Raw genomic sequence first — 14,020 nt, 5'->3', positions numbered from 1 at the left:
TATCTGGAGTTGGAGGGAGCAGGAAACACATACACACACTCCTCAGCCCATGGCCATCTGGTGAATGAGGGCAGGAGCCCAGCTTGATGTAATCAGCCCTGACCAACTTCCCACAATGGGTTTCTCCCCCATCTTTTCATAACTTGAGCTTGACAGAATACAGGCAAAGATAGGAAATAAACTGACGTTCTCAGTCACAAAGGGGGTGGTATTATATGCACCACACCTGCCCCAGGCTGCAACTACTATTAACATATTTTCTTTCACAAAACAAGATTATGTCCCAATTCAAGAATCTGCAAAAACAGTAAAAATCTACTGAACTAATTTAGAAAACTAATCATGAAATAATAGTGTGTAAAATAAGTCAACTTCAAAACAAGAGCTTTGTATCATGCAACTGGGCCATCTCTAACACTCTCACACACACACAAAGACACACACGTCCATGCTGACGCAATAAAGCAATAGAAGTTTTATTCCAAATTATGTTTAGTAAAATACTCTACAAGTCATCATCAAAGATCTTTTTTTTGTGGTACTGGGGATTGAACTCAGGACCTTGCGCTTATGAGGTAGGCATGGCTCCGCTGAGCTAAAACCCCCGCCCCAAAGATCATTTTAAATGCTACTACTCACGCCTTAAATAAGTATATTAAACACACTAAGATATTTTAAAATACTGTATGCCTTCAAAATTAGCCATTTGCTTCACACTACTTGTCAAACTCACCTAAAAGAAATTCTAAACCTTGTACCCCTCCCCAAAGGTGCCCACAGAAGCTGCAGCTCTCCCTCTCTCCAGCCCCTTCCTTTCCCTTGTTCCTTTACCCTTCTTTCTCCAACCCCCTAACGCCCTACCTGTTGTTTTTCTTTTTTAAAACAAAAACACCTGTCCTCTGCCAACCCTGGTTTTGCAATGCCCAGCTGAGCACTGCAATCCGGGTCAGGCTGTGTGCCTAAAACAAGGCCAAAGTTCGAAAAGATCGTATTACAGGAGCCAAACTCTTCCCCAGTGAACTAGGCTCTCTCCCTTCTTTCATCTCAATCACAAGGGCAGTCAATGGATGTCACTGCCAAACCTTAAGGCAGGCTTATATCCCCAGGATCCTGCAGCTATGGCCCTCCCATCCTGAATGAAAAACTCACCCTCCACCTCAGCCAGCGGGGCTCGGCCTTGACCTGCACAACCTACTTTCTGGGGACCTCTCTGCTTCACGGCATCTACCCGCCTACATTTCTCCTTGGCCTCCCCACGCTTGGTCCTCCACTCCTCCACTCGTGCCTTCTTAGTGCGGCTGTCGGTAACAACAGCGATGAAAGAAAACAGTAGCAGCTGAAAGATCATGACACTCACCGAACACCCTCTGTACACTACTGCATCTCATCTCCCCAGTGGCTGCAGCAGCATCACTTTACAGCAGTGGTTCTCAACGGTGTGGCCTTGGGACCCTTTGACACTCTTAGAAGTTACTAAGGAGCCCAAAGAGCTCTTATGAACAGCAATTATAGCTACTGAAAGTTGACACATTAGAAATTAAAACTGAGAGATGTTTTAGCTAAAATGCACAAAGCCAGAACATCAGCACACATCACACAGGTTCTGGAAAACTCCACTGTGTTCCCAGGAGAGGATGAAAGTAAAAAAGACAAATAACATCTTAGTAATACTGTGAAAGCAGTTTTGACTTTACAATCCCTCACAGTCTCAATGGACCACATCTGAAGAAATGCTGTTTTACAAAAAAGACACTGAGCCTTCTAGAGGACAATCAACACACTGGATCACTCAGCCAGCCTGGTGAAGAGCCATAGCCATCCGTGACACTGGTTCCTCAGCACTGCCATCCCCCTTTCTTGACTGTGGTCATCCCCGGAGACACATTCACTGCCCCCACAGACACTATGGTCCTCCGATGCATAAATTCCAAACGTGCACCTGCAGACTGGTCACCTACCTGCGCTCCTGTGACCCAGATCTTCACTAGCATCCTGAAACAGGTCAACTACCACCATGTGCCTGCACCCACGCCAGCCAGCTCCATGCTCAGCCTTCCCACCTTCGGGAAAAGTCACTCATCCACTTACTAAGGCCCCAAAGCACTCAGAGTCACCTTTGACTCTTCTGCCCCTTTCTGTCATGCTGACTGGTCTTCATAATGTCACTTGCAACTACAAAAAACAAGATATAAAACAGCATATATGTTACATTCCTGCAAAGACGAAGAAAAGGCTAGAGGCAAATGTACCAGGCAGGGGTGTAGCTCATAGGTAGAGCACTTGCATAGCATATGTAAGGACTCGGGTTCAACCCCCAGTAACACACACACACACACACACACACACACACACACACACACACACACACACGTCCTCCTTTGGGCTGGAGGTGTAGCTCATGGCCTTCATGGCTCAGCTCAAACTCCAAGCTCTCAAGCTCTCGTCCAAGAGACCCTGGAGACCTCTCCCCACAGGTCCCACAGTCCTGTAGAGGCTTCAATGTAACAGGGGGTTCTATTGCTATGGGTCTGTGCCTTCCTGCCCATTAGACCTGCAGTTCCCAGAAGCTAAAAGCCTCTGTAAACCCAGAGGCAACAAGTCCCCACACAAAGGACTCTGGGGAACACAAGGTGCTTCAGCCCAGCATTGCTATCTGAGAGGTCTCACCCTGCCCTCCATAAAGTAAGGATAAATGCCCTTGGTCAGTCAGTTGGTAGGAAGAAATGCAGCTGCCAAGTAAACAGATGGGCACCAGTACATGACAGCGTCTGGGTAGATACCTTCCAACCTGCATGCAAGAAGTGCCCAGGGCATAGCCTAAGAGGCTAACCAGAAACTCTTTTTCCATGATATCACCTTGTTCTTGAAAGGGGTGTCTTTATCCCCTATAGATGTTGATCCCAGCCAAAATGCTACCGGCATTTTTGAGGGTTTTTTTCTTTTGCACTTAAGAGTCAGAAGGCTAAATACCACCAGAGATGCTCCCAGCAAAGCTCCCAGGAGGCAGAAAGGGGACAGAATGTGATGGATCTGCTTTAGACAAGAAAGACCTTGTAAAGCACAGCCATAGCTGGCACAGTTGGTAAATATTGGGTAAAAGACTTTAATACTTGTTTCTGAATAAAGCTGCAATCATTAAACTGCAAAAATAATAATAGTAACAAATTACCTTTCTCTACACACAAACACACACACACACACGTGTGTGTGTGTGTGTGTGTGTGTGTGTGTGTGGTGCTACAGATAAACCCTGGGCCATGCACATGGTAGGGAGCACTCTAACACTGAGCTACAACCCCAGCCTAACAGGAAGTAGTCTTTATGGTTCTCCTGCTGGGTATCAGGCACTATGCAAATCCTCATGAATTCTCTCATTTGAACCCCACACTGTGTTTTTCACACAACCAACTTCAACTCATTAGTCCACCCTGAAATCAATTTAATGATCTAAAAGTAGCATTTTTGATGAAACAATGGAATATGACAGAATGGAAAATAAGAGAGCTGCATATACTAAATGTAAACACCTCATGAATCCTTTTACTTATCTACAAAGCTAGCATTTAAAGTGTATCGTTCATTGTCAAAGTCAAAACCATTTAGAAAAACAATCTTGCTTTATTTACAACAATTTATAAGGTATGTGTGATTATTTACACTATTTTAGAGACATAAAAACTGAAGCTTGGAACAACTTAAGTCTCTTGCTCAAATTTACTCAGGTCATAAGTGATAGCCACAACTTTACCCCGGCGGTGTGTCCTAAGGCCCTGTCCCTCTCAGTATGGGCAGGCCAATGTGGGGGACAGACGGCCCTAAAGGATTATCTAGTGTTTCCATGAAAAAACAAGGAAGTGGGACTAACAAGAAATGGACAAATTAGTTACCAAATTACTATTCAGTTATCTCTTCAGAGGAAAAAACAAATTAGAACCGTAAAAAAAAACAGGGGGGGGGGAACCTAATTTGTTTTTAAAAACTAGGTGTAAGAACAAAGAAATCAGAGAAAAAGTGCACAATAATACATAAATTGTTAAAACTTCTGGCTGCAGACAGGCAGCCACCTGGTTCCACACTACAAAGACGCAAAGGACACCAGACCACCAGACCAAGGTACTGAGTCCCGCTGCTCCCGGCCCAGAGGTAGGGGATTCTGAGCCGCTGTCCCACTGCTCCTGGTCCAGAGGAAGGGGCTTCCCAGTCACCATCCCTCCCGCTGCTCCCAGCCCACAGGAAAGGGCTTTTGGGTCACCATCCCTACCGCTGCTCCCGGACCCTGTCCCACCTCTCCCAGCTCAGAGAAGGTAATCTGTGCAGGCGCTAACAGCCCCCCGCCCCAGTTGAAATGAGAAAACATATAAATAAGTCTCAAAACCAGACTTCCAGATCACCTACAGCAACCCCAAAGGGAAATGAGATGGAACACTCTTGATACTCAACCACCTGAACCCACTGAACTGGCAACAAAAGGGGAGCTGGAAAAAATGAAATCAGAAATAATTTCTCACATAACAGGAGAAATTGTGCCCCTAGTGCAAGACATGATTAATAAATCTAGAGAGGAGCTCAGGAACTTGATGGAATCCCAACCTAAGTAACAAATGGAATCCATAAAACAGATGGAAATAGATTTCCAGGACATGAAAAACTCCATTGAAAGTCTGCACAGCAGAAGGAGCCAATGTGAGGACAGAATTTCAGATATAGAAGATAAGATTGCAATTAGTGACCAGGAAAAGAGAAATTGCTTCAAAATTATAAGGGAACATGAGAAATCAATCCAGCAGCTGATAGATGATGCAAAGAAGGATAACATAAGACTGATTGGGCTCAATGAAGAAAGAGGAGAAAGTGGAGATGACATAAAAAAATCTTTTCACAGAAATAATGGCAGAAAACTTTCCAAGCAAGAGAAAAGAGCCTGACATACAGATAAGTGAGGCATATAGGACTCCAAATAGCCTTGATCAAAAAAAATCTACACATGGGCATATAATTGTTAAGATTCCAGAAACACAACAGAAGAAAAAAGTTCTCCAAGCAGTCAGAGAAAAGAAACAAATCACATACAAAGGAAAGCCCATCAGAATCACAGCAGACTTCTCAACACAAACCATCAAGGCAAGAAGAGCTTGGAGTGACATATTCCAAACCCTAAAAGAAAACAGCCTCCAACCCAGATTGATGTACCCTGCAAAACTATCTTTCAAAATGGATGGAGAAATAAGATACTTTCACGATAAAGAGCACCTTAGGAACTTTGTGAATACCAAACCAGCACTCCAAAGAATTTTACACAATATCCTAGGAACAGACATTGAGGATCACAACCCCAGGAAGCAAAGCAGAATGAACCCATCTGGCATGACAAGAAATTCAACGTAAAGGGGGAGAACCCAACAAAAAGAAAAAGTCATGGCAATGACAAGTCAATACGTTTCAGTTATAACCATCAATGTTAATGGTCTCAATTCACCAATCAAAAGAAATAGACTGGCAGAATGGGTCAAGAAGCAAAACCCAACAATATGCTGCATACAAGAAACACACTTAATTCAAAAGGAAACTCATAGACTGAAAGTTAAAGGGTGGAAAACAATATTCCATGCGACAGGAACCCCCAAAAAAGCAGGAGTAGCTATCCTCTTTGCAGATCAAGTAGATTTCAAACCAACACTAATTAAGAGAGACAAAGAAGGACACTACATCCTTGTAAAGGGAACAATCCAAGAGGAAGAGATGACAATCATAAATATCTATGCACCAAACACTAGTGCACCCAACTATATAAAACAAATACTAACGGACATGAAAAGTCATATATGCACTAATACAATTGTAGTGGGGGACCTCAACACCTCACCATCACAAATAGATTACATAGACTAAAAATAAGTAATGAAATACTAGAACTCAATAAAACTCTTGAACAAATGAACTTAACAGATGTTTACAGAGCTTTCCACCCCACAAAATCAGAATACACATTCTTCTCAGCTGCACATGGGTCATTCTCCAAAATAGACCACATACTCACACACAGAACATGTTTAAGTAAGTGCAAAGGAATTGGAGTTATCCCCTGTATATTATCAGACCATAGTGCAATGAAATTGGAGATCCATAGCAAAAGAAACTCAAAAAATTTCATAAACACGTGGAAATTAAACAACACACTTCTGAATAACCAATGGGACACAGAGGAAATTGAAGAAATCAGACAGTTCTTCGAATAAATGCAATGACAATACAACATATTGGAATCTACGGGACACAATGAAAGTAGTCTTATGAGGGAAATTCATAGCAGTGAATAAGCATATTAGGAAAACAGAACGAGCCCAATTAAACAACCTGAGGCTGAACCTCAAGTTTCTAGAAAAAGAAGAACAGGACAACCCCAAAGTTCATACAAGGGAGGAAATTATAAAGATCAGAGGAGAAATCAATGCAATGGAGACTAAGAGAACGATACAAAAAGTCAATGAAGCCAAGAGTTGGTTCTTTGAAAGAATCAACAAAATTGACAAACCCTTAAGCCAACCTTGTCAGAAAAAGGAAAGAAAAGGCCCAAATCCATGCAATTAGGAATGAAAAGGGTGAAAACACAACAGAACCAGCAGAAATCCAGAGGATCATCAATACCTACTTCCATAACCTATACATCAATATGATGGAACACACAGAAGAAATGGAAAGATTCCTAGATACATGTGAATTACCAAAGTTAAATGAAGAAGACCTAAAAATTCTGAACAACCCAATATCAACCAATGAAATTGAAAATGTAATTAAAAACTTATCAACTAAGAAAAGCCCAGGCCCTGATGGCTTCACTGCTGAATTCTACAAGACATTTAGAGAGGAACTGCTGCCACTACTGTTTAAACTCTTCAATGAAATTGAAAGGGAACCAATACTCCCAAATTCATTCCTGGAAGCAAGCATCACCTTGATCCCCAAAGCTGAGAAAGACCCAACTGAAAAAGAGAACTATATAGGCCAATCTCACTAATGAACACAGAAGCAAAAATCCTTAATAAGATAATGGCAAACAGAATGCAGAAGATCATCAAGAAGATCATACACCCTGATCAAGTGGGATTCATCCCAGGGATGCAGCGATGGTTCAATATACGCAAATCAATCAATGTAATACACTTTATCAATAGAGCCAAGGACAAAAACCATATGATTATTTCCATAAACACAGAAAAAACATTTGACAAAATCCCACATGCATTTATGATAAAAACCCTACAAAAAATTGGAATAGATGGTCTCTACCTCAAACTGATAGAAGCCATCTATGAAAAACCAACAGCCAATATCATACTAAATGGTCAAAAACTGAAATCCTTCACACTCAAATCAGGAACAAGACAAGGATGTCCACTATCACCACTCTTGTTCAATATAGTTCTGGAAACATTAGCTACGGCAATTAGACAAGAGAAAGAAATAAAAGGAATAAAGATAGGTAATGAAGAAGTCAAACTGTCATTATTTGCAGATGACATGATACTCTACATAGAAGATCCCAAGAACTCCACCAAAAGTCTTCTAGACTTAATAATGAAATTCAGTCAAGTAGCTGGACACAAGGTCAACACAAAAAAATCAAAAGCTTTCCTCTACACGAATGACAGACTCACTGAGAGAGAAATAGGGCAAATAATTCCTTTCACAATAGCATCCAAAAAACTGAAATACCTAGGAATCATCCTAACGAAAGAAATCAAAGACCTCTTCTCTGAAAACTATGGCACTCTGAAAAGAGAGATTGAAGATGATATCAGAAAATGGACAGACATCTCCTGCTCCTGGGTAGGAAGGATTAATATAGTGAAAATGGACATACTTCCAAAACTGCTAGATAGATTTAATGCAATTCCAATTGAGATCCCAGCAGCATACTTCATGGACCTTGAGAAAACAATCCAAAAATTTATTTGGAACAACAAGAGACCCAGAATAGCAAAAGTAATTCTAGGTAACAGAGACATAGCAGGGGGTATCACAATCCCCAACCTGCAACTCTACTACAAAGCTACTGTGATAAAAACAGCATGGTACTGGCAAAGAAACAGACTTGAGGACCAGTGGAACAGATTAGAAGATGCAGAAACAACACCAGACACACTCAGCCATCTTATCTTTGATAAAGGAGCCAAATACCCTCACTGGAGGAAAGATAGCCTCTTTAATAAATGGTGCTGGAAAAATTGGGCTTCAACTTGCCAAAGATTAGAACTAGACCTGTATCTCTCACCATGCACTAAACTAAAATCAAAATGGATTAAAGATCTAAATATTAAAATAGAAACTCTGAACCAGTTGGAACAGAGGTTAGGTAGAACCCTTGAAGACATCGGTGTAGGAAAAGATTTTATGAACAAAACTTCAGTTGCCCATGAACTAGCACAAACAATCAACAAGTGGGATCTCTTCTTATTAAAAGGCTTCTGCACAGCAAGAGAAACCACCAGCAGTGTGAAGAGACAACCCACAATGTGGGAAAAAATCTTCACCTGCTCTTCCTCAGACAAAGGTCTACTATCTCGAATCTATAAAGAACTTAAAAAGATCAGACATCCCAAATTTAAAGACGCAATCCAAAAATGGGCATCTGAAATGAACAGACATTTCTCAGACAAAGAAGTAGAAATAGCAAATAAATACATGAAAAAAATGTTCAACATCACTGGTCATTTGAGAGATGCAAATGAAAACAACGCTGAGATTCCACTTCACTCCAGAAAGAATGGCTGCTATCATGAAATCAACCAATAACAAATGCTGGCCGGGCTGTGGGGAAAGAGGAACCATGCTCAACTGCTGGTGGGAGCGTAGACTGGTGCAACCACTGTGGAAATCAGTATGGAGATACCTCAAAGAACTTGGACTGGAAGTCCCATTTGACCTTGCTATTCCACTGTTGGGGATCTTCCTCAAAGAATTAAAAGAATCATACCACAGTGATATATGTACACCCATGTTCATAGCAGCACAGTTTGTAATAGCTAAAACTTGGAAACAGCCCAAATGCCCATCAACTGGAGACTGGATAAAGAAAATGTGGTTTTTTTATAAAATGGAGTATTACTCAGCCATAAAAAAATGAGAAATTAGAGACATTTATAGCTTAGTGGTTGCACATTGAGGCAATACTCTTAAGTGAAATAAATAGGACACACATGAATAAATACCAAATAGTTTCTCTGGTGTGAGAAACTGAAAGTGTAAACATGGACTAAATGTATAATAGGTAATGTGAAATAGGAAGAAAAGGGGCAAAGGGGAAGGAAGTGGGAGGGCTAGGGGAAAGGCTAGAAGGGAATGGGATTAATATGAGAAAATGGAAAAATAGGAACAAAATCTTTGTAAATAGGGAGGAATGGAGGGGTTGAAGGGAGGGCTGGGCAAGGGTGAAAAATAAGAACCAAGAGAGACTATGTAAAGGTGCAAATTTCCAATGATGAATGTCATTATATTGTATACCTAAAATGTGCCAATGATTAGAATGAATAATCGATAATGTAAAATAGGAAGAAAAGGTCCAAAGGGGTAGGGGTAGTGGGAGGGGCAGGGGAAAGGAAAGAAGGGAAAGGAAAAATGATGAGAAATGGAAAAAATGGAAATAAAGTCTTTGTAAATAGGGAAGGGTGGAGGGGGTGAAGGGAGGGCTAGGAATGGGGAAAAAATAAGAACCAAGATGCATTATGTAAACGTACAATTCCCAATGAGAAATGTAATTGTGTTGTATACCTACAATGTACCAATAAAAGAATTTAATAAAAAAAAAAACTTCTACTGATAAAAACTGCCAACAATATTGCTTCTGCTAATGATTCTTACTCATTTTAAGAAGCCCAACTGTGATTTTGGACAAGTTAACTATGTGCTATGGTTTGAATGTTGGTGCCCCCCTAAAATCTGAATGTTGAAACCTAACAGTGTGATGGTATTAAGGGCTGGGGGTTCCCAGGAAGTGACTAGGTCATGAAGGCTGAGTCCTCCTGAGATCATCACCTTCACCTTGATAAAAGAGGCCCCAGGGAGATGACCCATTGGATGCTGTGAGGACCCAGTGACAAGGTGCCCTCACCTGACAATCTGCTAGCATCTTCATCTTGGCCTTGCCAGCCTCTGGAACCATAAGAAGTAAGTCTTTGTTATTTTCAAGCCACCCAGTTTATGGAATTTTGTTATAGCCACCCAAACGGACAAGGTACTATGCGTCCATTCTGTAAAATGACATAGTAAGTCTCTACCTGCTAAAATTGTTACAAAGAGTAGATTCTGTACATGGTGCTCTTAGAAACTCTCAATAAAGGTATCTGTTATTTGGCCTATGTAATACAATTTGTATAGGCATCACCAACACAGATTGCATCTGGTTCACAACTTCACACAAGTTCACACAACTACCACACAAGCCATAAGATAGTAAAAAAAAATCATCAAATCTTGGTGGGAATCACTTGTGTTCCACACAAGGGGAACAGTTCCTATAGATTGTTCCATACAGATCATTCTATATAAATGTAGCTCTTCATGTGCATCCATTTTTTAACACACATACACACAACTGTAGTCCACTGTACTATGTAAGTATATGTGTGGGTATCTTGTTTTTCTCAATTCTTAAGATTAACACACTCTAAATACTGTATAGGAGTCCATCAAATGACTTAGGTCATAATTTTAACAAATTCTCCATATCTTTATATTCTGGTCATTAACAATTTTTTGTTACAATTAATTATTTTTACACTTATATCTTAGTAGGTAGGAATATAATCCATGTCATAAATTCTTAGAAAGAAATTGCCAGACTAAAGGGTTTAATTTCTAATCTTGATAGCTACTATCAATTTTTCCAATATGAATGTTTTAGAGGTTTTAACCCTTTATGCTTCCCTGACCAATCTGGAGTGTCTGTTTCGACAGAAATTGATGTTCAGTTAATATTTACTTGACTCTTACTACGCCTCATGCGACACTACATATCCGAGAGAGAATGCACCAAGCTTACCTTCTACTCTCCCTAACCAGTCCACCTCTCTAAGCATCAACCATCACTTAGTGACTCTGCACACTTCCCTTTTCTCCTTCTCCCTATCCAATGAGCTGCCAAGTCGCATCAATTCTGATGGCAACTCTTGATGTATCTAGCCCACCTCCCCATTCCCACCTCTGGCTCAGACCACTCCTTCTTGACCTCTTGCCCCAATCCTGATGCCACCATTAGTGGGCGTGAGGGACAAATGGGGGGGGTCCCCAAAGAGCATGCATTGTCAGTTGAGTAAAGAGACAAATACATTTATAATACATTATAATCATTTCTTAGGTCTCAGACCCAAAGTGATCCCGCAGAGCACAATGACATTTTAATGCTACACATTGTGCACAGTCCCTTTGTTACCTGTCCACCTGCCCATCTAACTTCAGAACAAGGCACACTGCAGTCCTGGCTACCATGGCCAACAGCCCAATGATATCAGGAAAGGAAGTGTTCTTTCAAGACCCTCCTGCCCTGGGCTGGGACCTGGCTTGAATTAACAACTTATCTTTCTTAAATTTTTTTTCTTAAATTCTTTACATGATTAAAGCCCGCAGACCATCTATAAAGGACAGGATGACATTTTGCAATTCCAAAGTAACTTTTAAGTAAAATGTTGATAAGCATCCTAACTATCCTAGTTCTATGAACCACAGGAGTTAACTTTTATGTGCATAAAAGTAGATTTAAACTCACACTCAGTGCCCGCCTTCTGCTTGAAGGCACAATGCTCAGCTTATCCACTTTACAATAAACCCCACCGATCTCTCTGCACAGCCTATGTCTCCTGACTGAATCCTTTCAGCAAGGGCACTAAGAATGGAGGGCAAGGGCACTAAGAATGGAGGACAAGGAAGTAAGGGGCTGGTTCCTTGCTTCTGGCAGACCTGGCTTCCAGGTGACATCAATTTACCTGCTCAAAGCTCATGGGCTTTGTATTTGTTGCCTGCCACCCCTCCACGAACCTGGGCTCAGGGCCTGTACAGGAAAGGCATGAACTCACAGGATCCGCCCATAAGTCCAGTTTCATGAAGTGTCCTGTCAGCATAAAACACCTCCCTCACCAGACAGTGGACTCCAAGAGGACACTTTTACACCAGACCCCATTCACGATCCCCTCCAGACAGCATCCAGTACAATGCTTTTGCCCTTGGTAGGTGCTTAATAAATGATTTCTAAAGTTATTCAATATATTCTTTAGTATGTGCCCAAATTATTCCAAAGAAGAAAAAGAACTTCTTATACATGTAAATCCATAATGAAAATAATCTTTTTGAATTATCGAAATGATTTTGAGGTCTATTTACCTTGAATGACTGAGTGTACAAATAAACACAAATAACTTAAGAGATTTTTTTAAAAGTCCTTAAACCCCTTTAGAAGTAACCTGAAAATCACACAAAACAGATTTCTAAAACCACTTGCTTTCAATGGTTACAAATCAGAAAAATGCCTCCCTCCTCGACAAGACATACAGATTCTGATGTGTCATATAAAGTCCTGTAAACACCGTGATTTTATGCTCTTCAGATGCCCTAGTCAGCTGTTGTTGACCTCTACAAATTGACAGTGTGACTAAAGAGGAAAGGCCATATGCTAAGTCCAATGTCCAATGATTCGCTAAGAAGTCAATAAAAACAAACGGCTTTGTGTGAAATGCACCAATTCGAGCCATTTCATTCTTTATAAAGTTAAACCAATTTAAAAAGTAACTTTTCCAAAGCTTCTTTCTAAACAGGTTGTACAGAGGTCACTGAAAAGGAAGCACAGATTATTTTTCAGCGAGCGAAGAGTGGAAGGAACCCTTCTGAAAAGCATTACTTTGTAGAAACACAAGATTAGATTTTAAATGTGCTCACAGCGCTTCCCCTCTCAACATCAGCACTATTTCAAACACGTGTATGGCGTCCTTGACTTTTTCTCTAGGAGTCAAAACTTGGTTCAGGTTTCCCCCATTTCCCCTTTAACCAAAAGTTAAGAATTAAGTCATGGATTAGAAGTTAGGGTCAACATTCAGAACTGCAAATCATCTTTAAGAGATTTTAAAGTAACAGGGTTAGTAGTTAAGGAACTTCTGAGTTGGCCCTGGAGAGGAGTGTGCCTGACAGCTGGTGGCATCTCCCTTCCCGTGTCCCAAGTATTTTACATCTTCACGGATGTGACTCCTGGATGATTTTTAAAGAAGGGGCCAAACAAACATAAAGTTGCTGGGATGGGACAGTTATGGGATCTTCTCCCAGGACTCCTGAACTCTGTTCCCCGGGTCTCCTCCAGGGCTGCGTGACAGGAACAGCAAAGCAGTAAGTCCTGCAGGCCCCCAGAGGACACAGCGTGGGCCAGCTGGGCCAAGAGCTCGCCCCAGACACTGAAGTCCACCGGCCTCCGTGAGCAGCTGAGCCCGCCTTTCCGGGTGGGCAGCGGCGAGGGTGGGGGGCGCGCGGCCCCACTCACCTGCGATTCATGGGCCGAACTCTCACGGCCACCTTGACAGATGCCATAGTTCATTCCGCCCAGGGCCGCGCGGGCCCGAACCAGGCCAGCACCCAGCAACCGCCGCGACTCTGGCGTCCGGCCGGCGGCCCCCGCCCACTTACTTCCCTCTGCCCCCGCCCCTCGGCTACTGCCCGACCTGGAGTCGCGAGGCGGCCCCACCTGCCAGGTCACTAGGCATGCGCAAATCGGTTCCAGTCCACTTAAACCAGGCTCCGGGCTTTTGTGGTGACCTGGCGGGCGGAAAGAGGGGCCGGGCGGACGGAGGGCGGAGCCAGGGCCAACCCCGGTTGGCCAAGTCAGCAACTCAGCCAAGCGGGCTACACCCCAAGTTCAGGGAAGGCACCCGGGTGCGCTAATTGCAGGAAGGCTAAACCGAGCCTCATCTCCCTGAAAACCAGAAAGGAGAGAATCGCTGGCTTTATCCCGCTGTGCGTGAATTATAAGCTCATTGATTTTACAGAC

The 14,020-nt window shown here is 42.1% G+C and overlaps 1 protein-coding gene across 14 annotated transcripts in view; it reads right to left on the bottom strand.

The window, feature by feature from the left end:
* The window catches only part of LOC101707293 (kinesin-like protein KIF16B), a 333,418-nt gene extending 319,678 nt beyond the window's left edge, over positions 1-13,740 (bottom strand). For all 14 annotated transcript variants that reach the window (XR_015442054.1, XM_087189045.1, XM_021255092.2 and 11 more), the window contains exon 1: positions 13,517-13,740. Coding sequence is in view for 13 of the 14 variants with exons in the window: in XM_087189045.1 (XP_087045171.1) it covers positions 13,517-13,563 (47 nt within the window). In the remaining variant the exon portion in view is untranslated. The remainder of the gene's footprint in view (positions 1-13,516) is intronic.
* Positions 13,741-14,020: the final 280 nt, after the last annotated feature.

This window comes from Heterocephalus glaber, unplaced genomic scaffold, assembly GCF_053883595.1.
Source record: "Heterocephalus glaber isolate CG9 unplaced genomic scaffold, H.glaber_assembly_v1.0 deba00001532, whole genome shotgun sequence".
In the NCBI taxonomy this organism is placed as follows: Eukaryota; Metazoa; Chordata; class Mammalia; order Rodentia; family Bathyergidae; genus Heterocephalus; species Heterocephalus glaber.
Note: the sequence above shows the minus strand (reverse complement) of the source record. Positions and strands in the feature narration are given on the sequence as shown.